Source organism: Pocillopora damicornis, chromosome 3, assembly GCF_964200805.1.
Source record: "Pocillopora damicornis chromosome 3, jaPocDami1.2, whole genome shotgun sequence".
Taxonomy (NCBI): Eukaryota; Metazoa; Cnidaria; class Anthozoa; order Scleractinia; family Pocilloporidae; genus Pocillopora; species Pocillopora damicornis.
This window is the reverse complement of record NC_142672.1, coordinates 18,484,524-18,512,479: the sequence shown is the minus strand read 5'-3', so window position 1 is coordinate 18,512,479 and position 27,956 is coordinate 18,484,524. Positions and strand designations below refer to the sequence as shown.

At 39.3% G+C, this 27,956-nt stretch overlaps 3 protein-coding genes and 2 long non-coding RNA genes across 9 annotated transcripts; 2 read left to right on the top strand and 3 right to left on the bottom strand.

The window, feature by feature from the left end:
* The first annotated feature begins 1,692 nt into the window (after positions 1-1,692).
* Positions 1,693-3,693, top strand: LOC149048634 (uncharacterized). 2 transcript variants are annotated; one of them, XR_016185164.1, is made up of 3 exons: positions 1,693-2,317; positions 2,413-2,482; positions 3,265-3,693. It is a non-coding gene; the product is annotated as an uncharacterized LOC149048634 (long non-coding RNA). The 2 variants fall into 2 exon arrangements; XR_016185163.1 differs by having other exon boundaries at positions 1,693-2,341.
* Positions 2,515-15,678, bottom strand: LOC113666930 (uncharacterized). 4 transcript variants are annotated; one of them, XR_016185157.1, is made up of 4 exons: positions 15,235-15,678; positions 4,476-4,548; positions 3,688-3,758; positions 2,515-3,077 (listed from the first exon to the last, which is right to left on the bottom strand). It is a non-coding gene; the product is annotated as an uncharacterized LOC113666930 (long non-coding RNA). The 4 variants fall into 4 exon arrangements; XR_016185159.1 differs by lacking the exon at positions 4,476-4,548; XR_016185156.1 differs by lacking the exon at positions 15,235-15,678 and having other exon boundaries at positions 4,476-5,205.
* LOC149048633 (uncharacterized) lies at positions 6,593-12,134 on the top strand. Its single transcript, XM_089199510.1, has 3 exons — positions 6,593-7,955; positions 8,567-9,397; positions 11,656-12,134. The coding sequence occupies exons 1-2, from the start codon at positions 6,593-6,595 to the stop codon at positions 8,998-9,000; spliced, it is 1,797 nt and encodes a 598-aa protein (XP_089055636.1). The 3' UTR covers positions 9,001-9,397; positions 11,656-12,134.
* On the bottom strand, positions 11,229-14,616 carry LOC149048632 (uncharacterized). The gene is made up of 3 exons (XM_089201331.1): positions 14,048-14,616; positions 12,363-13,069; positions 11,229-11,964 (listed from the first exon to the last, which is right to left on the bottom strand). The coding sequence occupies exons 1-3, from the start codon at positions 14,439-14,441 to the stop codon at positions 11,554-11,556; spliced, it is 1,512 nt and encodes a 503-aa protein (XP_089057457.1). The 5' UTR covers positions 14,442-14,616; the 3' UTR covers positions 11,229-11,553.
* A 2,810-nt stretch (positions 15,679-18,488) lies between the features above and the next one.
* LOC113666938 (uncharacterized) lies at positions 18,489-27,440 on the bottom strand. The gene is made up of 6 exons (XM_027182739.2): positions 27,281-27,440; positions 24,782-25,175; positions 23,361-24,143; positions 21,076-22,164; positions 20,311-20,541; positions 18,489-19,979 (listed from the first exon to the last, which is right to left on the bottom strand). Exons 1-6 carry the CDS (start codon positions 27,387-27,389, stop codon positions 18,707-18,709), a joined length of 3,879 nt encoding a protein of 1,292 aa, XP_027038540.2. The 5' UTR covers positions 27,390-27,440; the 3' UTR covers positions 18,489-18,706.
* Between the last annotated feature and the right edge of the window lie 516 nt (positions 27,441-27,956).

Sequence of the window (27,956 nt, the reverse complement as noted above, 5' to 3'; positions counted from 1 at the left end):
TCCCCAAGGATCAGTTCTAGGTCCTCTACTGTTTTTAATTTATATAAATGATATGTGCAATAGTTCAAAAAAATTATCCTTCATTCTCTTTGCAGATGATACAAATTTGTTGATGTCTCATAAAAATATAGACACGCTGATAGATAAAATGAATGAAGAACTAATTAAAATCAATACGTGGCTACAACTAAACAAATTATCACTTAATATTACATAAACAAATTTCATGCTGTTTAAATCATCAAGCAAAAAATAACTAAACAACTAAATATAAAAATCTAAGATCTTTATTATTACTCAAGTAAAAAGCACAAAATTTCTTGGAACAATAGTTGATGACCAACTGAAGTGGAAAGAACACATTAATTTCATTGCAAACAAAATATCAAGGCTAACAGGTATATTATGTAAAGCACGGCATTGTGTAACTAGATCGTTACTGAAATCAATTTACTATGCCCTGATCTACCCCTACATGTATATCTTTTATGGCAATGTTGTATGGGCTAATGCATATCTGACTCATCTCGAGAAAATATACAAACTGCAAAAGAAACTTGTACGAATAATAACCTTCAAAGAATACAATCACAGCTCAAAACCATTATTTGATAATCTGAAGATACTAAATGTTTATCAAGTTAATTATTATACTATTGCTATCTTAATGAAAAAATTTTTAAATAATCAATTACCTATCTCATCAAAAAAAATTTTTAGGACTAATGAAGAAGTTCACAACCACAACACTCGTTCAAACAAAAAATTACACAAGCCTTGTGTCAAAACAAACCTCAGGAAATTAAGCAGTAGTTTTAAAGGAGTTGATGTATACAACAGCTTACCAAGTGATCTAAAAAATATCCAGTATATATCGACTTTTAAGCGAAAATTAAAAAATCATATTCTAACGAATAGTTTATAGTAATATATTCAATACCAATGTAATTTACTCACGAATCTGTAAATCAATGTATAAGATCTGTAATCATTGACCGCCAGACTTGTCTTATCAGGTAGTAAAGGGGGTCTCCTAGATAAGCCTAAAAAGGCTTCTGAGACTTCCCGCTCAGAATTATATTAATTGCGTTGCAGTATGTAGTGTAGTTATAATGATGATCTTGTGCAAAATAAAGAAATAAATAAAAATAAATAACGGAAATGGCTGTCTTTGATTAATCATGACAGCCGCCGAGGTGTCACTAAATGTATACCTCTGTTCGAAATGAACGGTCAATGAAGCTTTTTTAACACAAGAACCAACAACCCTGTTCAAGAAAAAAAAAACAGTAGTCGAGAAGACTGAAGATTCAAGCCAGGAAAGGTGAAATACACAAGTTTCACATTCAAACCAGAGTTCTTAAACAATCACAAATGACGGCGTTACCCGACCATGAAACTTCCAATCTCGGGTGTCATATTCTCAAAGGTGTCTCCTCTTATCCATCTAAGACTCTTTCCCTTGCCGCGTATTGTAAATGTCTTAAGTTGCACAAGCACGAAAGAAACCAAATTAAGTTTTCTGTTTTCAGAGAGCATTCCATCGAAGCATTCAAAAGCGCGCGTAGTCGATTTTACAATCAACGAACAAGCTTCTACTTTAAAGGAGACTGCCTCGTTTTCCAAAGCTATCTAAGGCAAGTCGACCTCAACATAAAGTTGGCTATAAAATAAATAAACTATACGAACCTCCTATGTAGTTCATCCTACTTGTAGATGGCAGAGGCATCTGTCTTACTTCGGGCAAGGAGGAGGTAAAATGAATCTCGTACTTGAGACATTCAATATGTGTAAATAATCGAGCCTTGAGTCACAATGATTTCCGGTAAGCGGTCGAGGCGACGGCTACATCGGTCCCAGCTTCCCTCTACCACTCCAGTCGCCGTCGCCCCGAAAACTTCCGTTGCTCCTTTGCTTAAGTTCCCTAATAACGCGATGAAGCCTGGTGTTGCTCGCGAGGCAATAAAAACGCAAGCATTAAAACTCTTTGTTTCACCGTGAAAACGGCTCGATGCAAGCACGAGCACGAGGGTCAAAACCATTCCTTTTTCTCGTGCTAATTTGCGTTTGTGCTTTGGCCTACTTGTAGCCGCTTCTCTGTTTTCTCCCTCCAAGGAGAAACGTTTCTCCTTGGGCGGGGAGGGTACGGCTACACAGAGACTATTCGTGCTTACGCTTATGCTTGCGTTGTTAGTGAAAAACAGACAACACGAAAAGGAACCGGAAATTGTCTCTTAGAAACGGTTGATCAAACGTATCCAATGTAGGCCCTTGGCAAGTGGATGTACTATGGTATAACTCAAAATCTTCATCTTGGGTCAGTAAACGTTTTTGGGGAGAGGTAAAACACACTCTTCTTGTTTTCTTTCTTTAGCCAGAAGTTGGAAAAGAAAACACTTTTTTTTCTTACAGGAGTAAAAGATCAGCATTTTGCCACCAAAGTGAATTACCATACCCATGGAGGGTGGAGTGTACAGTTCAGGTAAAATGTCCGCTCTATACTTAGATACCTTATTTGGCAAATTTCATTTTAATAACATCATATTCAAGTCTAAAACATTGAGAGCTAAGAAATGTGTGTCCTTCAGATAAATATCATTAGATTTGAGGGTGCATCCATTGCTTATTTGAAGTTTCTAACGGCACAGGAGTAGCCCAATCCAACTTTTGGCTCATTTTAATTGAGTCCCAGGTTCAACTCCTTTTTGGATGTTTGATGTAAAAAGCTTCACTGTACTCTTTCACTTCAGTCATCAAGCTTACACTCACAAGTTTATCATCTCTTTTTTTCAACAATTGTAGAGGGTGATGAAGTTGTTGGGCTAAAGGATTTGTGATCTGGTGCTTCAAGATTTCCACCATGCTACTCAGTTAATTGTTTCTTTATTGTCCCCAAGTTCAACTCTTCGGCTGCACTCTTTACAGAGCTGACTTGTTGGCTTTCTTCCTCAGAATTACAGTCAGTCTCACAGGATTCTTCTATCCCCAAATTCAATATTACCTTATTGATTAAGTGCATACATTTTCCTTGGGAGAAAATCCTTCAATAGTTTTGGCAAAGAATCTTGCAGGTATCCCTGAGTAAAAGAAGTTCAAGACATTATTCCATGAGTTTTAAAGAAATCTACGGAAAACTACCAAAAAAACCCAACCATTTAGTTGGTATCAGGACATTGTAATTAATCATGAATGTAGAGAATCTTAATATGGATATTTGTGCCTCCCACTTCTAGTGTTTATTTGTGTCTGTTTCTTTCTGCATAGTCTCACACATGTTGCTACAAGAATGGACCCTTTCATAGGCCACATGCTTGAGACAATAAGTTTTACTTGACAAACCAGTCATCCATGAAGACAAGTTTAAGGAAAAATAAATAAAATTTTCAAACCAACAAGTGTTTTTTTAGTGGTTGTCAGACCACAGTATAAGTACCAGAAAAGGAGACTCATTATCCTCAGTGGTTCTTAAAGATTAGAAAAGTATCACTTGGAAACTCTGGATGCGATCCACCAGATCATTTCTGTAAACAAGCTTCCATCATGTCACAGAAATGTAACCTCACTGATTAAACTGTATCTTTCAACCATAGGATACAGATATTTTTATGTAAAAAGTTTTCCTCTTTCTTGATTTCAACAAGTTTGTTTGTCACATTTCTGCAAAACCATTAAAAAATAAAGATTTACCTCCAAGTCACATGTATAATCAAACAGAATTGTAGGAGGCTGAGAACTCAAAGCCCACACTTTGTGGAATTCTATAGTCAAAAGTACATACAAGAGAAAAAATCTATTTTCAAATTCTTTGGAAAGTAGATGTTGATATCTTACAGGCTATCAGTAAAGTTTAACATCAAGATCAGTCACTTCCAACTTTAAATGAACAAAATTGGATTAATTGGGTAACCAATTACCAGGGGTAATAAAGTAACTAGGATACAATTCAATGTTTTATTGCTCCTTCCTGAACCAATTTTTCACAGCAACAGTAAATCTGTTGCAATTTAATAACAGCAACAAAATGTAATTTTCATTGATTTACTTACTTAACATACTGTGTGAAATACTATGCTTGTAAAGCAATAGAAGGTAAGGCATACTTTCACTGTCATGGATCAAATAAGAAAAATGGCCCAAGGCAGGAAGAGTTTTTGTCTCCCTTAAGGTCATATTTGAATACAAGTTGACTATTGATAACTTGAACCAAATTTCTCATCATGCTCATCAAGTACAATTCAGTACTTCTACAACCCAAAATACTGAACTTAAGCAGCTGTGAAAGTGGCATGAACTCTGTAGCAGTAATTCGACATTCAATTTATCTTTCTGAAACCCATCAAATTTACATGACAGCACTTGGACTTCTCTTGGTGGTTTCCTTTGTTTTAATGTGATTATATTCCAATTCACAACATCATTTAGAAATATAACAAACTGTGCCCATGAATGACACTGGACACTAATTTCTCACTTACTTTCAATTATTTGCTCAACTCCAAATAACTTGAACTCCCAGGGAAGGTATGAATCACCAAGAGTCAATTTAACCTTTGAGTCAGAGTACATGCAACAACTGCTATAAGTATGTTGTGAATTAGGTGTACAATATCTTAGTCAACTGTCCTCTTGCCACAGGTGAATAGCAGTGACCACTAATTTTCCCCCCTGTTTCCCCCTATTTTTGCTTAACTCCTAAAGGTTCAAGCTCTCAATGACTTAAAGCCTCTTTCAGCTTTGCTACTTTAGAGGCGACTGTGTGTATAACAACTGTAATATATATGTTTTCTTGCCAGTACATTTTGCAATCTTATGAAAAACTAGGCTACAGTTCACTCACAAGGGAAAACACAATCTGGCTTTTGAGCTCTTGCTGAAGAAACAAGACCAAAGAACTAGAAGTCAATGCTGCCCGATCAGAAATTAGAACTCACGAAGTGCTAGCGTCCTTACAGCAGAAGAACAGAGGAACACAACCCTTGCGTTACATTCGTCTTAGCATTGATTGAAAATAATGAATTTAGTCCTCGTCAAACCCCGCAAATTTTTCTTATTCCTTACAGTTTTTGCGAGATACTTAACAAGTATGAGTGCTTCAATCCTGGCTAAACAGCAGAATACCCGGCCACTTTGGTCCGCCTCACTTACGAGTGTCGAGAGGCTTTGAAGATCGAGGCCTAACAAAATAGACTCACAAGTAAATGTAGGCTATGTCCTGGTGTACCGGTTAACCAAAATATGTCCTGGTGTGCCGGTTAACGAAACTTGCGTGACATTGGTCAATCGAATAATAGCGTGACAGCTAGATAATTTGATAAATAATGAATGCTTTGATCATAAAATACAATAAAATGCCGGCATTGGTTCATTGTTGGGTTATTTGAGTCGTTTGGATCAGTTGGGTCATTCGGGCCAGTTGGGTCACTTGGGCCAGTTGGGTCATTCGGGCCAGTTGGGTCACTTGGGCCAGTTGGGTCACTTGGGCCAGTTGGGTCACTTGGGCCAGTTGGGTCACTTGGGCCAGTTGGGTCACTTGGGCCAGTTGGGCCAGTTGGGCCAGTTGGGTCACTTGGGCCAGTTGGGTCACTTGGGGCCAGTTGGATCAATTGGGCCAGTTGGGCCATTATGAAATCCGAGAAGGCCCTGAAACGGGAAAGGGCTCTGTTGGGCCCAAGCCTCTCTGAAAAGCCTTGTTAGATGGCGGAGTGATTTATCCGCGTGTGGCGATGAAGATAACTCAGGAATTGCTTCGCTATGTTCAGCATAATGTTAAAAAATATGAAGATCACTTACTTCAGGACGGAAAGGTGGATGGACCTGCAATTATTGAGCCAGGGCAGCAGTTAAACCCAGACTTCCGTAGTCCTCCTGACGTTGGCGACTATGTGCTTCCCAGAGTCATCATCTGGGATCCATTGCAGCAGCAGCAGCATTGTTTCGATACTGGATTCACATGCCCCCATTATGAGCGCGGCCATCTGAATAATATACTTACTCCCTGTAAGTGGAAAGATGGAAGGAGCGAGCGAGATTTGCCACGCCAAATTTATTGTGTAAATGGCCCCGTGTTGCTTGTAAGCCGTGTGTATCGATGCACTGAAGGACACGAAATCGCTGGTCATGACCCCAGAATACTAGAGAGCATACCATCAGGTGATCTTAAATTTCATCTCGGCCATAAGTTAGGATTCACTCCTGAACTTTGCTCTTTAGTGTTTGCATTAGCTTCAAGTGGACAGCCATTTCATGAAATTGAACTGTTTCTAGCGCAAAGATACGTGGACAACTTTGCGGAAAGACAGTGTAGGTATGCCAGACACATCTCTACATATTTGGGGAAAAATGAGTCTCAAGACAAAGACAAACTTCAAAAATTCCCGTCTTTTGAGGTGTGGAGACCAACGCCGAGCACAGATACAGTTCATCAGTGCTTTCTGTATATCTTCAGAGAGAACAAACAATTTTTTCGGCAAAGTATCAGTGAGAAAACTGCTAAATGGAGAGTGCCGACCACACATTCAAAGTTGCTGCAAACATTGGATGCATGCTCCCAAATGGATCTTGGTCTACACAATTTGATTCCTTGTATATAGTTATGAATGAAATTGGCCAGGTGCTTGCCTACAAATTGACAAAGGGTACTGTAATAAGTAAGGTACAGGACATATTAAATAATTTAAAGCGTCGATTAGATCAACAGAAAGCATCCTGTGACACAATTTTTGTGGATGACTGCTGCAAGGTTCACAGCAAATTACAGCAGATTTTTCCAAATGTGTTAGTCAAGCTTGACTTGTTTCATGCCATCCAAAGAGTCACCTCAAAAGTGCCCAAGAGCAAACGGCAGTACTTGTCCTCGTCTTTCATAAATGACTTCAAAATGATATTCCGAGCTGATGCAGACCAAGGTGAAATTAGAGAGATGGATACACCAGATGAACAAACCATAATGAGTAACCTTGAATGTCTTACAGAGAGATGGAAATATGTCCATTATGACAATGGTGAGGCTGTTTTGAATAGAAATGTTTTGCATGAAATCGAAAATTTGAAGGTTCATATTGAAAGAGGCTGTTTGTCAAGGATTTTCCAAGGGGGTGGCTCTACAAGAAATGAAAATCTCCACAAAAATTTGAAGGCTGTGATAGCCCGATCAAGACTAGGTTGTGAATTGGCTGAGGCATTATTGGCAACCTTCTTTTACCTCTGGAATGAGAGAAGAGGTGCATCAGAATTACCATCAGGTTGTGTAAGGCCTATCCTATCCTACAGAGCAGCATTAGATGAACAAGGCTTTGAACCCACAGCTGAAAGGTTTGGCATAATCCCAGAGTCTAGTGATCCTGAGAATGCTAGTGTTCCTAATGTGTATGATCCTGAAGTCATGCAGAGTATTTTGTGTGAAATGTTTGTTAACAGCAGTGCTGAGTATCATGACACAAGCAATGATGGGCTCAGTGACAGTGAGCTTTACATCATTTTTTGTCAGGCTGTGAACATGTCTGTTCTTTATAATCAGCTGTGTTCACTATGTACAAATCCCAGGTTGAGTTCTAAGCTACTCCACTTAATGCCCTGCAGCTTACTTCTGTTCAGTAACTCCACATTTAACACAGAGAAAGTTGCTGAACACTCAGAAAGGCTAAACAAGAATCTATTGGGTTATAGCCTAAAACTTGCCACAGTGGACTATGATTGCCCAGCAAATAGTATTTTTCTCAGTGTTCTTAGTCAGCTGAAAGAAATTTTGGCATCTTCACCCACTCTACAAAAGCACTTGGTTTTCCTTGGAATTTCATTGGCTGACAGTGGTGACATAAAGATTGTCCAAGAATTACGGGATCTTGTGGTGAATGAGTTGCTTAGCAATGCTGGAAGGTACAAGCATGCCCTTCTGTCACCTGAAAAGCATTTTTATGATGAGGTAAACAAATTCAGGGAATGTGGATACTTTTCAAGTAAGTGAAGACATTAATTTGGCATGTTATTGCAGTAAAGTTGGGTACATTGAAAAGGTTTCATGAAGTAATACCAAATCCCTTTAAGGTTTTGGTTAGGACAGATGACATCTCTTTTTGTGTACTTCCAAAAAATCTCCAAGGCATTGGAAATTCCTTGAGTTGGAGGGGAAATATAGAAAATGTTTAAAGTGAAATTTGTATTTCTAAATGGGCGGAGTGTTAGAAAAACTTGCTTCTGTTGGGGAGGCATGCATCCTCTTAAAATTCTTCTTTCCTTTTTTGATATATTTGTAAAAGTGGAATAAAAAAAAGAAAAAGGGAAATTTTCTCCTACAGGTTTTCAGTATAGTGAATATTTTGCCTGTTTGGGTTTCTCAATAATAAAAAATTTATATTTGGAATGAAAAGTTACATACGGAAGAATAACATAAGAGTAAAATACCCGTTGTAAAAAAAACAAAACAAAACAAATAGCAGCAAAGTGGTGTTAATTATAGAGTATTCTATTTCTGGAATTTAAACTTGCACCTTTTGTTTAATCCATAAGGATTGATTTTGCATAGTTAAGCACACCAAAAAGCCTCTCTGAGACTTTCATTTTTTTTCAGATGAGTTGGGGAATGTCATAGGAATTGCACTATCCCAGATTCTGAGACTGAACATAGTCATCTTTACATCACTGGACCACATGCCTGTAGTACCAGTTTCCCCATTGTTGCCTTGCACAGCTACCAAGGCAATTTTTCTGGGATACAGTATTGGTCAACCAGAATTATATCACAATGTGGTATCTTTGGAGAACGTGAATGAAGCTATCCCACCCCATGTTAGTTCCACAAGTACATGTAGCAATAATTCTCTAAAGGAACAGGTGCCTGAGCACTGCTCATGCGGTCGTGGTTCTGCCAAGAAGGATGGAAGAAAATTCTGCTGTCAAGTACCAAATGGTAACAAGAGCCGGTGTAAATGCTACTCTAAAATAGCTGGTTGCTCCCATCGATGTAAATGTGTTGGTTGTGGAAATCCTTATGGCAGCTCCTAGGCTGCCAAGCAGGCATACACACTTGTAACAACTTCAAGGTACCAACCCAAGCAAAAACTACAAGAGGCCAAAGAGAGCATCTCCAGTCTTGATTATCTGACAAGTCAAGGTTTAACTCCAGTATCTGGATGGTCTGAGATTGAAAGTCTTACATTAGACTGTCTTGTGAACTTTGCATCTTTGAAGGGTCTAAGCATTGAACCTTCAAGAGTGTATGAATACTACTCCAAACTTCATGACATTTCAAAAAATCTTGGAAGTCCCTTGCAACCAAAGAAAGCCAAACAAATAGATGGGAAACTCCAAAGCATCAAGAAAGTGACTAAAGGCTTGAAGCGCTTTACAAAAAGCAGGTTGAACTGAACTGGTTCTGATTAAACATACTCTTTTGGATACTGTAAGTACCACCTAATGTTAGCCAAATTGAGTTTTTTTAAAACTAATTGGCAGGGAATCAGTATTAGTAACCATTAGGAATAGGGTTCTACAAGCCAGTCAAATGGAAACTTCAACATCTTCCCCCACCACCCACCATCACCCCCAACATAATCTGGGCAGTTGTTTCAGTAGATATAACAAAGTGCACATGATTGAAATGAACAGGAACTTTTATTATTAATTCGGTAATGTAATTATTATCTTTGGGTGTTCAGTTTTTGAAATATGACATCGAAATATACAATATGAAAGAATCATGAACAAAATAAATTTTATAAACTATCTTACTCCACAATATCACTTTTGTCTCAATTTGTGATTAAGAAAAATTTTTAATAAACCTATGTAAAAAAATTAATTATGTATCCAATTTGTTATGTTATGTACATCTAATGCAGTCAGGAGACAACAAAAATATATATATGTTATTTGCCGGCTGGGAGGTCCGTATGGTGAAAAACTGTGACCGAGGTCTTGAAAATACTGCCCGAGGCCGTAGGCCGAGGGCAGCATTTTCAAGACCGAGGTCACAGTTTTTCACCATACGGACCGACCCTTAGCCGGTAAATAACATATTTATTGTTTTTAAACTTGACGAAATTCTTTCCGAAAGAACCCGAATGATTTATGGCCGTAAATACGGTAAGATCTTCCATAAGCTGAAAAATTTTTGAGTGAGTAAATAGTAGTTAAAATAGAGGTGATGCAAATTTAAGAGAGATGCCTCAGCGAAACATTTTCACTTCCGTAACGATAAAGGTGATTTAAAAGGCTTCCAAACAAACTTTGAAATATTATTTTTACAAGTATCTGTCACAATCTGACACCTGTCAATTAGAGAGCGCGCAAGAAAAAAAAAGCGTAGGAACATTTGAAAACCAACACAACTAGTTTGGCAAGGACTGTCACGACAATGTTTTCTTCAAAATCAGTCAATGATCTAACGGAAAGTATTATTCACTCTCATCGACCATTTGTTTATGTACGAAGATTTACCTCTGTTCATTAAGTAAACGGCGAGGAAAGTAATTGTGAGTAAATTCAATTTTTTTATTTTGAAGTTGTGAGAGTTTGCTCGTTTGTTTGCTGTAATGGCGTGTTTAACTCTGATCTTTCCTTCACAAAAACTAAATTCGAACGGCACACTCCGACGAGACCCAAGGGAATATATTGCGGCCTTTTATCAAAAAATTCCTTCAATTTCTGTTGTGCAATTTAAGGTACAAATGTCCAAATTGAACGGAATTGGAAAGACTCACCAGGAGCGTATATTTGTTGTAGAACTTAAATTAAAACTTCGCTCGCTCTTTCACTATGAACAAATTGCTCGAGAAAATTCAGATATTAAATGAATGAAAGTTCCATCGTTCAGTTTAACTGTAACCAAATACCTCACGTTTCAACTTTCTTGGTACTTTTTGTGAACGATTAAAATGAATTGCAGACGGTTTTTAGGCCGCTTGTCAACCAACGTAATGACACTATTGTTTATACAAATTCATTCTGAAACCAATATTTTTCTGTCAACCAAAGTGATTTGATAGAGAGAAAAGAGAGGATTCATAGGTTATTTATCGGCTTGAGGTAGTGACCGACGTGTTTGCTTAAAAATACTGCCCAGCCGGAAAACGAGGTATATTTATGAAAAATGACAACGAAAGTTGGGATGTACTCGGCGACTCACGAGAGCGTTACCGTGGCCCGTGGGCAGAGATAGGAAATTACTGACCGGGTAAAGAACCAATCAGATTGCAAGATTCGTTACCGTGCCCTCTAAAAAAACAATAAAATGATTTACCACATGTTCCTTCTTTACTATCCAAGGAATTTAGTTAATTCAGTTATGTAATTATTTTCTTTGAGCATTCATTTTTTGAAATATCACATCAAAATATACTAATTTAATAAATTTAAAAGGAATGCAAACTACATTGATTTTTATATACCATCTTTCTGTGCATAAAATTTTGTTTCAATTTGTGATTGATTTCAACACACCTAATTATATAAAAAATAAAATATGTATGCAATTTGCTATTAATGTTATGTACATATGTTGTAGTCAAGACACAACAAAAATATATCAAAGAGACAAGAAGTACAGTATTAAAAGTTCTACTCTGTTGCCTCTAGGAATGCTAGAATTTCATCCTTTTGTGGATGAGCATTCATGACAGTTTCGTGCATGTCCACTGTGATTTTATTATCTTTTTTTAGGAATGCCTGATGGTACTCTTCTGGTGTCAAACCACAAGCAGCAATTGCATGTGGGCTTACGACTGTTGGAAGCTTTTTGCAGAAGACTACCAACTTATTAATTTTTATGATGGAACCAATTCTAGCTTCCTGTAAGGCTGCCATGGCTTCCTGGGCTGCTTTACTGCTGGGTCTTCTAGTAGAAGAATAGCTCCGCACTACTCTTCTTACACACACAAAAGGACCAGGGAGAGACAGAATTCTTTTTTGGATGTCTTCACCCAACACTCCCACTTTGAGTCCTACTGAGGACTTCTGCAGATGGCAAGACTGTAAAACAAACCCATTTGGCTCAAATTAAAATAAACCATAAAGTTTTTATGTTATCAGCAGTCCACTAAATATTGAGTGCATAATGCAAACCATGTATCTTGTAGTTTGAATTGTTTTGTTCTTTTTCCAATCAGTTTGGAATAAAAAATTAAACTTAATTAATTTAATTAAGCATGTGATCTTTTGGTTGGGAATGTCATGTAAGTCTTGCATTGCTCATCAGGAGTAATTTAAAATCTACAGATGTAGAGTAAATGTGATGGTGTTAGAACAAAGAAATGCCCCCATTGTCCAGGATATGGTCATTTCCTTTCCAGGTGGGTCACCATAATAGATTATTATAATAATGACAATTATAATAATTATTATTATCATTATTGTTATATTAAACTCACCAGCTCTGAGATTCCCTTCATGGTCTCAAGAGTATCCATGAAAGTTATTGCCATTTGCATGGTTTCTGCTGTGATTGTTGTGGGTGTTGTCCCTGACTCCAAGGCAAGTGCTTTGGTTAGCCGGTGATAAAGGACATGCATATTTAAAGCAACACGTAAAGTGTTTTTATATTTCTTTGAACCTGAAGAAATACTTGGACTGGCAACTGCACCCTGGCTGTCATCTTCATTAGGCTTGCTAAACTTAAAGAAAACTTCCTTAGCAGTGGCAGTCAGTGTGTATTTCAGTGCTGGGGTTGTGTTATGTTCCACATATATCTTTTCAAATACATCGCCAAGAGATTTAACAGAAAACTCGTCCAGGGAGTCAGAGTTTTCTGCCATGGCTTCCAGGTCAAGATCTTCTGATCTTTTTTGATAAAAAAACAGCAACCTCTCTGCCAGCCCATTTTTTGAGGCTACAATTTTTGGCCAAACTGACTCCAGGAACTGCTGAAGGGTGGTGAAAGCAAGGAGGGCTAGTTTAGCTGAAGTTACTCCAACTCGCTTGCCTTTTGTCCCTTTTAGTACGTACCAAAAATCTCCATCGTAACATTTACACAGGCGTTCCATTGAGAGGCTTGTCTGTGATGTTGATTTTCCCTGATATGTTAGTCTTTGTAGGAGAGAGTATGCCTCATCCACACAAAGGATTGGCACTGTGGATGCTGCAATAAAATGTACTGAATTGGTTATATTCTGTTTTCCTGGACAACTGATTGTAAATTAGAGCTGAAATTATTTCTAATACTACCCATAATTTCTACCCACTTACCCTTAATTGCAGAGTAAAGGGCCCAGGGGGACCCCCATACAAAACAGACTGGGGTGTTCATTGTCTTGCTTTGGAGTGTAAATTTCAGATGTTTGAGCTTGCTTTGGGTGTTTCCAGGAAAAATGCCAACATATTAAAGACCCTATGGGGGACACGTAAAGAAATGGAAAAAAAATATTGCCTTTTACTTATTTACATCTGAGTCAAGTCCACATTGGTCTCCTTTAGGGGTTTAACTCAATATTTTCAGTAAGCAACCCTGTCTGTTTCATATGGGAGCCCCTCAGCTTAGCCCCAAGAATGGAGGGCACAAGATCAGTAGTCCTTCTAGAGAATCATTTAATCCTTTACACCCTAGCATTGATAGGAATATTCTCCACAGTGTTCTTAATACATTTCATATGGTGTTGACAGGGACAATTTTTTAACAGTCAAGAGCTTCTTTACTTAGTGATCATTTCATTTTTTCTCATGATCTTCATTTGATTCAGGAATGATATTGTGAGGAGAAATTAAATGCTAGTCACTCTTAAGGCCTATTTACACGGCACGACTTTGTCGCATGCGACAAGCTTACGACAGGCTTACGACATGACTTAAGAGTCGTAAGCGAGTTGTAGGTTTGATTTACACGAAACAATTCGTGTCGTAAGCCTGTCGTAAGCTTGTCGCATGCGACAAAGTCGTACCGTGTAAATAGGCCCTTAGGGGTTTAAGGGTTAAAGAAAATTTCTCAAATTCATTAAATTATTTATCAGGAATTTTTTCCTTCAGTGATTCATTAAGTCTTGTAATATTAGCTGAAGCTTACTACACTCCAAGGATAATAATCAATGCTAGGAGCTCCTGTCGATGTCAAATAAAAACTAACCTCCCAGGAAATGGTTGAATAGGCCGCTTGATGATGTTTCATCAATCACAATGCTGGTCTGTATTTTCTCCTCGACATGGCCCACGATTGGCTCCACGCATCCTTTCTGGCACGCTGGTGTTTTCCCCGTTCCAGAAGGGGCAGTAGCGATCAGATGAAGGTTTGCCTTCTCCTCGTAGGAACCAAAAAGCTTCAGTGTTGTCTGACCGAGCAAAGAGCTCGTAGACACCAGAGCTGAACAAAGTAGCATCTCGCTCGTTGTGCCATTGCTACAAGCGAACGCCGTCAGCCATTGACGAAGGCGTTGGGGTACAACTTCTTCAATAGAAAGAACAATTTGGCCCAGCTGAGATTCCAGTTCCGCGGTAGATGTGACATTACTCTGAGTGTCCATGATATGTCGAATATCGAAAAACTAACTACGTAACTTTTGTGAGCACCTTCTTTGATGGCGGGAAAAGCTAGAATGAAGTAACAGGCGCCTAGGTCAGCGTTTGTATTTTAGCAATTGTGGCGGGAAATCGGCGATTAAAAATTCACCTGGTTTATAGATAACTGATGACCCAACTGGCCCAAGTGGCCCAAGTGACCCAAGTGGCCCAACTGGCCCAAGTGACCCAACTGGCCCAAGTGACCCAACTGGCCCAAGTGACCCAACTGGCCCAACTGGCCCAAGTGACCCAACTGGCCCGAATGACCCAGCTGATCCAAAAGATCCAAACGACTCAAATAACCCAAATAACCCAACAATGAACCAATGCCGGTATTTTATTGCATTTTATTATCAAAGCATTAATTATTTATCAAATTATCTAGCTGTCACGCTATTATTCGATTGACCAATGTCACGCAAGTTTCGTCAACCGGCACACCAGGACATATTTTGGTTAACCGGTACACCAGGATAAAGCCTAAATGTAAATAATGTTGGCCGACCAACATTTAGACATTCGACAAATGGTTAGTTTGCACTAAAAAAGAGCAATTTTAAATTTGTCTTGAGTCATACATCACTCCTTTCATTTTCACGGGCGATGAAACTTCAATTAAAAAGTGGTTATTGAGACGTAAGGGAAAAGCAAACTAACGGTCAAACTCTTCTTTCGATTTACGAAAAAAAACTCATCGTGAAAGCCGAAGAAGCAACAGTCGTAACCTAAGTAGGGTTAAATATAGGTGTTTTATACCTTAGAAGCTGTTGCTTGTATAAATTTCAAATCTGTTCGATTAAAGAAGAAGTAAAGAATAATTTTTACGGCAAGCCTTGTCCACTATTCCACGAAGCCCGCACGTCCACCATCTTAGATAAAGTGAGCACGTGAGAGAGATTTAGGATGAATGACTAGATGGTATTCTCAGGCCTCTCTCTTCTCATTGATTGAAGGGGCGCAAAATTCAAACTTTTTTACCGTCGTTTCCATCGGCAGAAATATTGGACAAGATGGCGGCCGCGCTTGCGCATTTCGTCCATAATGGCGTCCAAATAATATAAGAAACTGTATGGAGATTTGTAAAATTTCTAAAGAATATAACAATCAGGAGCTCATGGTCCCGTCTGCTCTCGATCGAGATATATTCAGTATTGATTCTGTTATTCATCAAACCTCACAGGGACTCGATAAATAAAAACCACTTACTTCCCGAACCAGTTCTTTTGTCATTAATTATTGAGCTTGGACATCATGTGATACAGTTCTTCAAAATCCGTCGTTCTCCATCCCAAACACTCGCCTATTACAGGAAAGTGCATCAATAAAGTCAACTGCTCTCGATCGAATTGACTGCTATAGAGTTCGAAGCGTCCAAATATCCTGTAAAATTGCCATTTCCTCCCATCAAAAAAGTTCCCAACGCGCCAGGATATCTCTTATTTTCCATGTTGAGTAAGTGACAAGACGCCAAGTTGAAAACTATGACTGAAATAGTTAAACACGAGCAACGCTGATCTTCGAATCGTCGGCCATATTTGGTTATGTTCTTGCAGGGAAATAAATTAGTTCTCGGTCCTTTTCGGAATAAAAATATGCCAGGCATTGAATGCAAATTTAGTAGTCTTAGCGCGAAAATTAAATTAAAGCAAATCAAAATTCTGACATCATGTCATCGCTCTGCCTCGAAAAATCCCAAAGATTTGCTTGCAGGTCTTCTTTTCTTTTTCTTTTCATCAAATAGAAGATCTGCGGTGCTCAAATTCTATAAGTCATGATATGAAACACTCTTCTTTGCAGATCGAGCCGTGATCGCCGGCATATTGAATTCTCTTGATATTCTATTGTTCCGGAGTGTAATACGATATACCGCTGATAATTGTTAGCGGGCTCGAAATGTCCTTGATTTCTGGCGATGTTCCATGAGCGCAAACAGTGCTTTTGACTGATTTTTTTTTTTTCTTAATTCCGTAAACGCCAACCTTTCCAATTCACTATTTCTAGCTTTTTCTTTAATTTTTTATGAGCTGTATATCATAGCCTTTGAAGAAAAAAAAAATCAAGGGCAAGTTTGCTTTTGCTCCTCTCCTTTGAAAGAGGCGATTCTATTCTATGAACATTTAAATTTTTTTACGATTGTTTAATAGAAAATCTAGTCTTGCACTTGTTATGCAAATAAGTTCAGAGGATTATATACCTACCACAAGTGTGACAGGACAGATGTTGACACGTATATAGAAGTGGTGAGCACCTGCACTGAAAAGGTGCTCGCTTAACGGCAGCACATATACTAAAATGGAACGATACAATTACATGGTCCAAAATGGAAAATGGGGCAAGCTCTTCTCTGCGAGAGGGCTTAAAGGGGGAAGAAGAGGAGGAGAAGAGGGGAAGAAAAGGGGTTTCCGCGGCGCGCAAAGTAGAGATGCCCATAATCTTGTGGCGCACATCACACCTCAATCCTACTGATTCGACATATATTGCCCATAATAAGTTTGTGAATTGTTATCGCCTAAATTTTCTATAATTTATTCAGGACTAGCAGGAAGAATCGAGTAAAATTGCGACGGATCTAGCGAAAGTTTGTCAAGTACGACGAACTAATGAGCTTCACCGTTACGACAAAGCACCGTCACTTTAGTGGAGAAAATTGGTTTTGCTATATGATGTCTTGTTTTTTTGTATATATCTTTGTTTTTTTAAATTTGTTTTTGTTTTTGTTTTCTCGTTTTGTATTTATCAATAACAACAACGTTCGAAGTTTGCTTGAGCCTTTTCTTTCTACACGAACACATTAGGGAGAATTTGATTTGTTTGCGTCTGCCTCAGCTTTTCTCTCTCGCAGTCACTACTCCCTTGGTACTTGAACCGGTGCCTTGGGACAATATCGCCTCCCTCGAAATTGGGTATGTCCCTCTGAAGTCATTGGTTTTGAATACACGCGACAGGTGTAGACCTTCCGCACCTCTTTGACTTGCGCTCGCCCTTCTGCCTCTGCCTTTTGCGTCCGCCATTCTTGAAACTTTTGACTGAGGTGGTTCCAGGGACAACACTAACCTCCGGACTTGACGTTGACCAGGATAGTGCAGCGGAAGAAGGTGCTTTCGTGGTGTCAAGAGTTGACTTGGTTTTACTGTTTTTGGAACCGAAATGGTCGCTGTCACTGCTGAATTATATGGGGGATTTCCTCGGCTGACTGAGGCAAGATCAGGAAAATATGGGTTTATTGTCAACGCTTCCCTCGGGTAAATGCCAGCTTAGAGGCTATAAAGGAGCAAAGAATGAGAAGATGACAAATGTCCACATTGGACAGCTGGCCAATGAGGAAAGCGTTGGATTGAAAAGTTCGTCGTTGTCAGTGCCTGACTCCCTGCACCGCCGTTGTCAGCGTAGGCTTCTTCCTCGCCACCGTCGTCGATGTCGCAGGGGTGGCGACAGTATGTGCACGCCATTTAATTGCAATCTGTATATGTCGCCTAGATCAGCCCCGTTGGAAGGGGTATCTACATGAAGGAGAAATCGTATAAACCTTCCGGTGTGCAATGTACTTTTTTCTGCAGTTGGTTTTTTTGGCGATAATGAATAGTAAAGCAACTTAAGTGGTTAAGCAAGACGTATAGGGGAAATTGTAAACTGAAAAAAAAAATTAAACTTCCTTCAGTAGTTTGTTTGCTGAGATTGACATTTTTCAATCACTTGTGACCAATTCTCTCTTTTTCCTCATAATGTTCACTCTTCATTTTTCATTTTCCGTTACCGTAAACGTTATATGCAGCAAGCTGTAAAAGGGTACCTTTCGAGCCACTAAGTTTAAAATGTCATGTTTCACATTCCTTTTCCAGTGCCGCGAAATAACTCAGCTTACATCTCTAAGGCCGCACAACCAGTGACTTTTAAAATTTTGATTTTAACGGAAAAGGTTCGTGGAATACAGCAAGACGGCAGTCAAAGGAGATATCGACTATAAAACTAGATAAAGGTTAGGTGACCAACAACAAAAAAGTGGAACGCTGTCCGAGAAAAATTGTTATTTTATTCAAAGAGCATGTAGCCATCCAAACGGGCGCTTGTCGGATTTACAAAATGCCCAATTACGAAGCCTTTTAAATGTGTTAAACCTCTTTTTAAATAAGCTAACGACCACATGATTGGAAAATTTGAAATATCAATAAACTCAATACTTTATCAAGGTGTGCCTTGCAAGAGTTCTTGTGGAATAATAATAATAGCTTCAGTAGGCCTTCTTGTCATACTTTGGAACTATTTTCGTTCCCCAAAGACAGACAAAAATGGACGGGTCATAGGCATTTTCCTGGCAGCACTCGAGAACTGCTCCATTAGGTCGCGGGTTGAGCTTTGATCCACAACAGATACTAGAGTGAGGATCGTACGGGACACCGCCACAGAGTGAATACACACGGTTTTTATTGCAAAAGTGGGTCTTGTAGTTGTAAGGGGATTGGGCACAACACTTTGTGTCTTTTCCACCAACTCGCTGTTGAACTGTTCCATTACAGCACAAAGAGCTGGCAAGATCATAGGGCTTTGTGCCACCACATAATGACGTAATGGTGTCATTGTAACAGAAATAAAGACTGGGATCGTAGCTTTCTTTACCGCAGCATTTCGAAAGTTGTCCTCCCAGTTTGGGTGTCACGGTGTCAGCACAACACTTCTGGGTGTCCAAGTCGTACCGAGCGTTGTTACAAAGAGGAGTAACTTGACCATTCGTGCAGAAGAAGCGGTTACTTGCATATGCTTTCTTCCCACAGCACTCTGTGCGGTTTCCGCCAAAAAGTGGATTTAGCTGGTTGTCACAACAAGTAGACTTCAAAGTGTCGTACTTTTTCTTCTCGCACAAGGTGTAGATCTTCATGTTTTCGCAGAAGTAAAACCGAGAGTCGTAACTCTTCGCCCCACAGCACTGCGCGGTAAGCCCCCCATCACGGGTAACGGGCATGTCTCCACAGCAGATGAAGGAGATAGGGTTGTATTCATGACCTCCGCAGCGCGGGTATGTCTTCACGCCGGAACAGAAAGACTTAGAGCTATCGTAACTGCTGGTCGCACAGCACTGGGCGTAGTTTCCACCAGTGCGAGGTTGAACATTACCAGCACAGCAAAGGTGAGATAGAGGTGCGTAGGTGCTGTTTCCGCACTTTTGAATTATCTTCCCTTCCAAACAGAAATGCGAATACGAATTATAACTCTCTTTCCCACAGCATCTAGAAAGGAGTCCTCCCTTTTGCAGAACAACTGTTCCATTGCAGCACTGCGAGGTATCTGGTACGTATGCAGCTTGGCCACACTTCTGGTACTTCTTTCCTCCGTGACAGAAATATGTTCTGTGGTCGTACAAGTTGTTGACACAGCATTTTGCGTAAGGAGGAGGGATCTGTCCATAAGTGGCCAGTGTACCGCCGCAGCAAGTGGACTTGACGGGATCATACGGGCTGCCTTCACATAAGTAGATGATCTTTTCGTTATGGCAGAAGAATAACTGACTGAAAATTGGTTAAAATATGTTTGAGTGAGAAAGGCAGTCACAAAAACTGATATTAATGAGAGGATATGATGTCTTTCTAATAATTACGGAACTCGTAATCAAACTAATCAGTACATTTTCCAATCCGTGAGCCAAGATTCATGAGGCGCCAAGGAATTGTGGCTAAATACCTAGATTGATTACAGTTTTTGAAATTTATTGGTACTTAGAAAATCTAGCTATTTGTTAAGCAAGAAGGGATAGTGTACTTTTTTTTTAGAGCGGCTATTTCTAGAAATCATGATAACAATACTAGAAGTCGTGTTGAGGCTTTATACTTCTTAATGTACCTGTTATAGCTCTTTTTTCCGCAGCATTTCGTATTGTTTCCTCCATCGTTCAATACTACCTCGCCTTTGCAACACAAGAAGGCAGCAGGGTCGTAGGTTTTGTAGTTACACCGCTGATAAACTGTGCCGCCGTGACAAAATGAAATCCGCGAATTAAAAGCTTGATTACCGCAGCAGTCAGAGTCTCGTGGACCGTAGTTAGGGCCAATTTTTCCACCACAACATTGTTCACTGACGAAAAAGTGACAGAGGTTATGAGGTCCAAAACAACAACAAATTAAAAGTGTAATAAATATTCGCTCCTTATTCGTCCTCCCTTGCTCCGTGATCCCGTCACGAACGTGGGAAAAAAAAAGTCCTGTCTCAGCAAAATGTAATCCGAAGGTCAAAGGGTTCAATTCCTTCTAGAGGCTCCTAATTTTTTTTTGTCCAACACCCCTGATGTTGTCAGAACACATGTTTCCCCTTTTCATTGCCGAGCTCAAAGGTTACCATACAGCTCTTATGATATATGATGAATCTTCCTCTCACTTTATATCTGAGAAGAGCCCACCACTCGACCTGGAGATAACTAAGTGCATTTAGGGGTCTATTTGTGCGTAATATCCTCTAACTTGTCCTATAGTTTGGCTGACAAGCAATTTTATATCGCCCTGGATATAAATCTTGTCTGTGTAAGAGTGGGACCTTGGCTTGATTACTTTGATTTTCATTATGAGTAGCAACAAACATTTTTATCTTAAACAATACTGTACGCTTCCCTACCTTAAAGGGTTGTATATTTTACCACTGCACTTGTGCAACACTGTTTTGTTAGCATGGCAAAAATAATCTCTTGAATCGTAGTTCATATAGCCACAGCACTTAGAGTAATGACCACCGGCTAGATGAAGGACTTTGTTGTTACAGCAGGACTGGGTGTTCGGATCATAAGCTTGGCCGCCGCATTTGGGGTGTACCACATCACGGTAACAGAACTCGTAGTGCGTATTGTAGACTGATTTTCCGCAACAACTGGCGTACCGGAGGGGAATTTTACCCAGGGGAATGGAAGTACCGGCACAACAGAGGTCCCCGAGGGGATTGTATGGGCTGTTGGCACACAGTGCATACAATTTATTATTACTGCAAAAGAACTTGTCTGGGTGGTAGCTTTTTTGACCACAGCAGCGAGAGGTTGAACCGGCGCGCTGGACAAGATATTTATTGCAACATTGGTATGTGCCTGGGTTGTATTGCTGCTGCTGGCATCGACCGTAGATAACTTTGTCGTAACAGAAGTTTATGCGAGAGTCGTAAGAGGTGTTAGCACAGCATTTGGCTGCCAGTCCTCCAATACGTGGCTGTTGACTGCCAAGGCAACATAGCGTCACAGCAGGGTTGTAGCTTTTCTTCTCACAGAGTGGATAGACTTTTGATTGAAGACAAAAGTATCGGCTATCGTCATAGCTGAGATGAGCACAACACTTCGCCCTCGAGCCTCCTACACGCGACGTCACTTGTCCATTGCAGCAAATGAAGCTGGATGGATTGTACTCAGTCTTGCCACACAAAGTGTACACTTTGTCTGAGTGGCAGAAGTGGGTCAGAGAACTGTAACTGTACCGCGAACAGCAGCGTGCAGCAGCACCACCAAGTCGGGATACTAAGTAATTCTCACAGCACATATGCGTGGAGGGATCATAGCTGTTGGCATTGCACTTCAGGAAGACATGGCCACTGTTGCAGAAGTATGAAACGGGATCGTAACTGTGGGCACCACAACACTTGGCGTCCTTGCCGCCAACTCGAGGAACAACCTTCCCACTGCAGCACTGCTGACGGGTTGGGTTGTAAGGACTACTTCCACACTTACTGTTGTAAAAGAAGGAGACATTTTTTTTTACATTAAAGAACTTAGACCTGATAGTATTACTTGAAGTATAATTTAAAATTTGTATTTTCGTGGAGATCTTTTCAAAATTTGCCGCGAAGAGGTGTTATGTTTTTTTCGATGTTAGAAGTTTCACACTCTCTTGATCACGTAACTATTTTACCAATATTTTAAGAACAATATTGATCCTGACAAGAGGGTTGTAAGGACTGATTCTACGCTAACTGTGTAAGAAAATGCGAAACTCTACTTCGAGAGTTGAATCCTGTCATCGTTGTCTGTAAGGGCCGATGTTATGATTCTAAAGAAGTTTAACAAAATTTGCAATGTACTCACATTAATGAATTTTTCAAAGATGCTAGACTTTTTTTAAAGAGTAAAAGAAGTCTAGCATAAATTACTTGGAAAACAAACCTCCTACTCTTAAAAGTGCTACGAAACATTGATGACGAGTGAAATTCTATTCTGTCTAGATTTCAATCATCTCCGGAGCCTTGGGCGATGGAAAACATACAATTTTGCCAGAGCTTAAAAGGATAAGCATACGATTTAAAAAGCATTATTTCTTCTATGAATAAGTCAATGAAAACCCCATCGTACAACTCCTAAACGGCTAAAAGCAAACGTAAGTTTTCGCATCGTCAAATTGTGTTATATCATCTTCCTCTATTACATTGTGAATTCTATGTGAAACCTTGGAACCATGACTTTAAAAAACGTTGCCATCGTAACTTCGAAATTTCATTAGCGAAACTACAAACGAGCACAAACCTTTAAAGTCAAAATTAGTATTTTGTCACTCATGACATTATGTAAGAAATAGAAAGTCGTAAGGAAGTCCATGTCAGTACTATAACCCAGGCCCCGGTTGTTCGAAGGTCGGATAACGCTATCCACTGGATGTCGGTGGATGACACTATATGTTTTGCTATGACTTACCTGCTGGATGACGATTTATCCTTTGGATAGCGTTATCCACCCTCTATACAACTGGGCCCATATTGGTACGTTTCCTTACGGAAGCCAAAGACTGGTCGTGGCATGATGAATTTTGGAGCTTACGCATATCACTCAATATATCGTAACAAGAAAAGAGGGATTTTAGTTTGTTTTAGCTCCATATCTAACTTAGCTATCTTTTATTTAAGTCACACTCAACGTTCCATCATGTACTTACTTGTAAACAACTCCGCCGGCGCAAAAAGCTAAGAGCTGGTTATAGCTGCTTCTACCACAACACCCGGCTTGCAATCCACCCGTCCGTGCAGCAATCACAGAATTGCAACAAATCTGGCTAACTGGATTGTAAGGCTTCTTTCCGCACAAGGGAACGATCTTACCTCCATGGCAGAAGTATTGCCGGCTGTCATAACTTCTAGTGAGGCAGCAAGCGGTAAAGCTACCACCAATCTTAGGAACTACGCGCTTGTTGCAGCAAAGGCTCCTGGTGGGATTGTAAGGGGACAGGCCACATTTAGCGTACACCTTTTGGCTGAAACAGAACTCAGTGCGTGAGTTATATGGACGTTTGTAACAGCAGCTGGCATAGTGGCCGTAACCACCCCGAGGTGCCACGAGGTTCCCACAACAGAATGACGTCTGGATATTGTAGCCATTTCCGCCACACTTTTTGTAGATCTTGCTTCCATAGCAGAAGTAGTAGCGTGAGTCATAGCTTTTTATGCCGCAGCATTTGCCTTGCTTTACTCCGTACTGAGGACATAGGTTACCATTGCAACATAGGAAGTGATCAGGGTCGTATATTCTGTTACCACATTTGGGAACAATGGTGCCTCTGTGACAGAAATTGGTGGACGAGTCATATGCCTTCTTCTCACAGCATCTCGCATATTTACCACCGGGACGAGTGTAGAAGTTGTTCTGGCAGCAAATGTAGGTCAAAGGATTGTATGTTTTCTTGAAGCATTGAGGATAAATGTACTGATTGAAGCAAAAATAACTGTGAAGCAGAAAAATAAAGAGGACTATGAATGCAGTTCGTTTAATAAAAAATTCAAGGTATTAAAGTCATAAAAAAGTAGGAACTGCACACGGAATTGACATTTATCCTGTAGAAAATGTGGAAACAGATGATATGATTATTGCTACTGCAAGGAGGAAATCAGTGGAGACAAAAAGGTCAAAGCCTCAGTGTCGATAGCCTCCCGAATAACGACATGCATTATGGTTCATTAATGACACAATCCAAGGAAATTTACTTCCCAGATTTTCGCAAGATCTCATAAATGAGGTGCTAAAAAGGAAATAGTTAAAAAAAAATTGAAGAGAAAAGTTTAATCGTTATGTTTTGATATCTCAATGATCGAGTATTTAGAAGCGTGGTTAGAACCTTGCACTTGAAACATTTGGTATCAACCAGAGTCGATCTAAGACGGAAACGCGAAGTAACATTGGTACACTAAGAAATATCCTTGGAGGAGCTGGGAGTTTCGTCCTTGCGGAATTGCTATATCGTACGTAACCCCACCTCCCCCCCTCCCCCCCCCCCAAAAAAAATTAACAGACAAACAAAACAATAAATGAAATAATATCCATAAACATATACAACTGCTACCTCAATAAGTTCGACTCCCTCACCTTCCACTGTCGTAACTTTTATCTTTGCAGCATTTGGTACTTTGTCCACTAACGAGAGGTCTGATTTTGTTTTCGCAACAGATAAACGACTGAGGGTTGTAAGCACTATTGTGGCACTTTGGGTACACTTTCCTTTCGAAACAAAAGTTTCGTTGGCCGTCGTAACTCTTGGTGTGACAACATGTGCTATACTGACCGCCTACACGAGGGTTTACCACTCCATGACAACATTTCTGGGTAACTGGATTGTAGGTCAGTTTGCTGCAGAGTGGGTAGATAAGTCTTCGGTAGCAGAAGAAGAAGCGGGAGTCGTAGGTATGAATCCCACAGCACTTTGCGTGATCGCCGCCAACTCGTCTGACAACGTGTCCCTCACAGCATTTAAAGTAAAAGTCTAAGAGAAGAGAAACAGAAACTTTTTAACCCTTTACATCCTAAACATCAGTATACATATTCTCTATATTGTTCTCTATACATTTGCTAAGGTGATGACAAAGAGAGTCTGTTTATCAATCAAGAGCTTCTTTCATTGGTAATTATTCCTTCTATTCTCGTGACCTTAATACACCGTTCCGTCAAAAGCGCAAAGGTTTTTCAGCTTTAGAGACCTACCTATTAAGAATTCTGACCAAATCTCGCCAAACTTTTTTGAAAGCCCGCTCTCCTGATCTTACTTTTGATGTCAGAATGAATGGTGATATAGCTGAGTTACACGTCAAAAAACTTGCTCAAGGGATCAGTGTATGGTTGAACAAGATTTTCTCCTCGATCATTTTTGCCAATTTACGCGCAAACTCCGAAAAAAACCTCACCTTGCCTTGTTAAGAGTTGTAGTGTGAACGAAGTCACGACTAAAAAATGCATAACTTCAACTGTCGATAGCAACAACAGGTTGCCGAATAGGGAGTATCTGTTACTTTATTCCTAAAAAGGTTCCTATTGTAGATCCGTGGGATATTCATGCGAATTTCCTTTTTTCGTCCACTGGTAAACCAAGCACAAAATCATTTAGCACCACACTCATTCAAACATTATGAATCCTTCAACTCTGAGTACAACACAACTGAGTCTTAAAAAGAATTAAGTTTTTGTTTTCAAAAGACAAACATTACTCTCTTTCCTATGGCTACAAAATTTGACCGATATCATTGCATGGAAGGAATTGCCACCAAAGATAAGGAAGTGAATCAGCTCTGCTCAGTTACTTCGCCAATACGCTTCTTGAACCAAATAAGAAATACAATTTTGGGTCCAATCTTGAAATGGACCAATACGGATTCCTGTGGACTCGCTTATTCTAAATCAAATTTCCAACATCTTGATTTTTTTGTTCACGAGTTTAGATAAACGTCCATCATGAAATTTCACTGTCTTCTTACATTTTCTAGTTTTTTTACTTTCCAGAAATCTTTACTAACAAAATAGAGCCCACGCAGATAACAGTATTAGACGAACCAAATACACTCTCTTGCCATCCGCAATATTGCAGAATTAATTCCTTTTGAGGATCCTTATAATAGTGACCTAAACTATGTCTAATTATTTGTTAGAAATAACGATTGATTAAATTGGCTCCCACTCTGTCATAAGAAAATATTCTTGATAGTAGCAATGCAACGATTAATTGAATGCATAACATAACACTGGCACAAATATGAAGGGTAGGAATAACACTTAAGTTGATGAGAAAAAGTTCGCCGTCATCGACGAAAATAAATATGAGAAGGGGAACTAATCACTTAGGTTCCTTTGAAACTTAACGCGTGCCTCTTGTTCTGCACGTTAGTGAGTTTTTAATAGAATGTCATCTTGTTTTGAACCTTCTTTGCAATGTAATTAATCAAGGCGTCCTTTCGGATGCTGCTCTCTATCTCCTTCAAAAAATCACGTTTTTCAATGCAAAAACAGGTGTCATATCGTTTTCTCAGTACCACGCCTAATACAGACATATACGTGGTCAAGATTTGTCTTTTGTTTAAAGTTCGATTTGAGAAAAATTGCTGAGGGAAGAGTCATAAGTTTTGCATTTAGTATACAGCCAATTTACTAAATTAAAGTTTCGTGTTATATATTTCATCATTTAACAAAGCTCTTTTTGATTTTCCTTCACAACAACTTTCCAATTGAAAAAGTCATCGAAAAACAAATTAATCAAACTGTGATGATAAGCTGTGACATTGTCATAGTAACAAAGTAAAGCAGGCACTATCTGAGTTTCCTTTTTTCGAAACGAAGAACACTACATCAGAAATTTGGAAAAGAATTGTAAAATCAGGGGATTAATTTTACTTTGACAGAAGAAATAGAGACAAGCTCTTGTAGGTAGAAACAGGAAACTGGGGAAGGAATCAAGTGAAAAAATAATTTCAGAATCGTAAGGGGTTACTGTCATTGACCGTGGGAAATGACAAGGTAATTTAGATAAAATTTTATAATGCTATCGTAGCTCACCTTTCAGGAATAAAGATACGTTCAATTTGCAAAATGACATAATCTTACCTAAGTGTCTGAATTTACTCATCACCTGACTTCCAACATTTGAACTTGTTACATCTTTCGCTGCGAGTAAGACACCCAAAGACACGGTTATCACCGATACAAACAACATTTTGTGTTCAGCTCAGCCAGCCAGCTAAAGTCTTTGGAAATGCTGCCCAATGGGTCTCTTTTATAACAACACAAGACTGTCATTTTTTTCTAGTAAGAGATAAGAACATGAAATATGACCTCTTGGGAGTTAAGTGGTCCAGACAAAGCCATAGACGTTAGCAATGAAATACATAACAATAATAAATGTACTTGTACAGCTTGGGTACACGGAAAATGAGGGCGTGAAACTCTTTTTCAATCTGGGTTATGTCATTAGTAGCTTTCTTTCTCGTGCAAAATGGATAATATCGTTAAGTCGAATATCCATTTAATTCATAGCATTTGGATCGTTGAATTTTTGGAATTCACCATATGTCACTGAATTCCAGCAATAACATTATTTTTCTTCTTCAGGAGAAGTTTTTACAAATTCTTTAATAAACTAAAATTGAAATACAGACAAAAACTTGAAATAAATTCAGAGACCCCTTTTTCTTGTGTATTCGACCTTTTTCTGTCATATTGGTTGTAATGCGGCTCAGTAGATGTATCAAGCACGATGGCAAATATTTTAACAGAAAATGCA

What these genes read in the sequence shown, in the direction of transcription:
- LOC113666938 (XM_027182739.2), bottom strand. Translation starts at nt 27,389, where the DNA reads ATGTTGTTTGTATCGGTGATAACCGTGTCTTTGGGTGTCTTACTCGCA. An exon ending in AAAAGTTACGACAGTGGAAG is followed by an intron (nt 24,144 to 24,781) that starts GTGAGGGAGTCG and finishes TCTGCTTCACAG; the next exon opens with TTATTTTTGCTTCAATCAGT. An exon ending in GCCGGCGGAGTTGTTTACAA is followed by an intron (nt 22,165 to 23,360) that starts GTAAGTACATGA and finishes CTTTTACAACAG; the next exon opens with TAAGTGTGGAAGTAGTCCTT.
- LOC149048633 (XM_089199510.1), top strand. Translation starts at nt 6,593, where the DNA reads ATGAATGAAATTGGCCAGGTGCTTGCCTACAAATTGACAAAGGGTACT. An exon ending in GGAATGTGGATACTTTTCAA is followed by an intron (nt 7,956 to 8,566) that starts GTAAGTGAAGAC and finishes ATTTTTTTTCAG; the next exon opens with ATGAGTTGGGGAATGTCATA.
- LOC149048632 (XM_089201331.1), bottom strand. Translation starts at nt 14,441, where the DNA reads ATGGACACTCAGAGTAATGTCACATCTACCGCGGAACTGGAATCTCAG. An exon ending in ATTCAACCATTTCCTGGGAG is followed by an intron (nt 13,070 to 14,047) that starts GTTAGTTTTTAT and finishes ATTTTATTGCAG; the next exon opens with CATCCACAGTGCCAATCCTT. An exon ending in TGAAGGGAATCTCAGAGCTG is followed by an intron (nt 11,965 to 12,362) that starts GTGAGTTTAATA and finishes TTTGTTTTACAG; the next exon opens with TCTTGCCATCTGCAGAAGTC.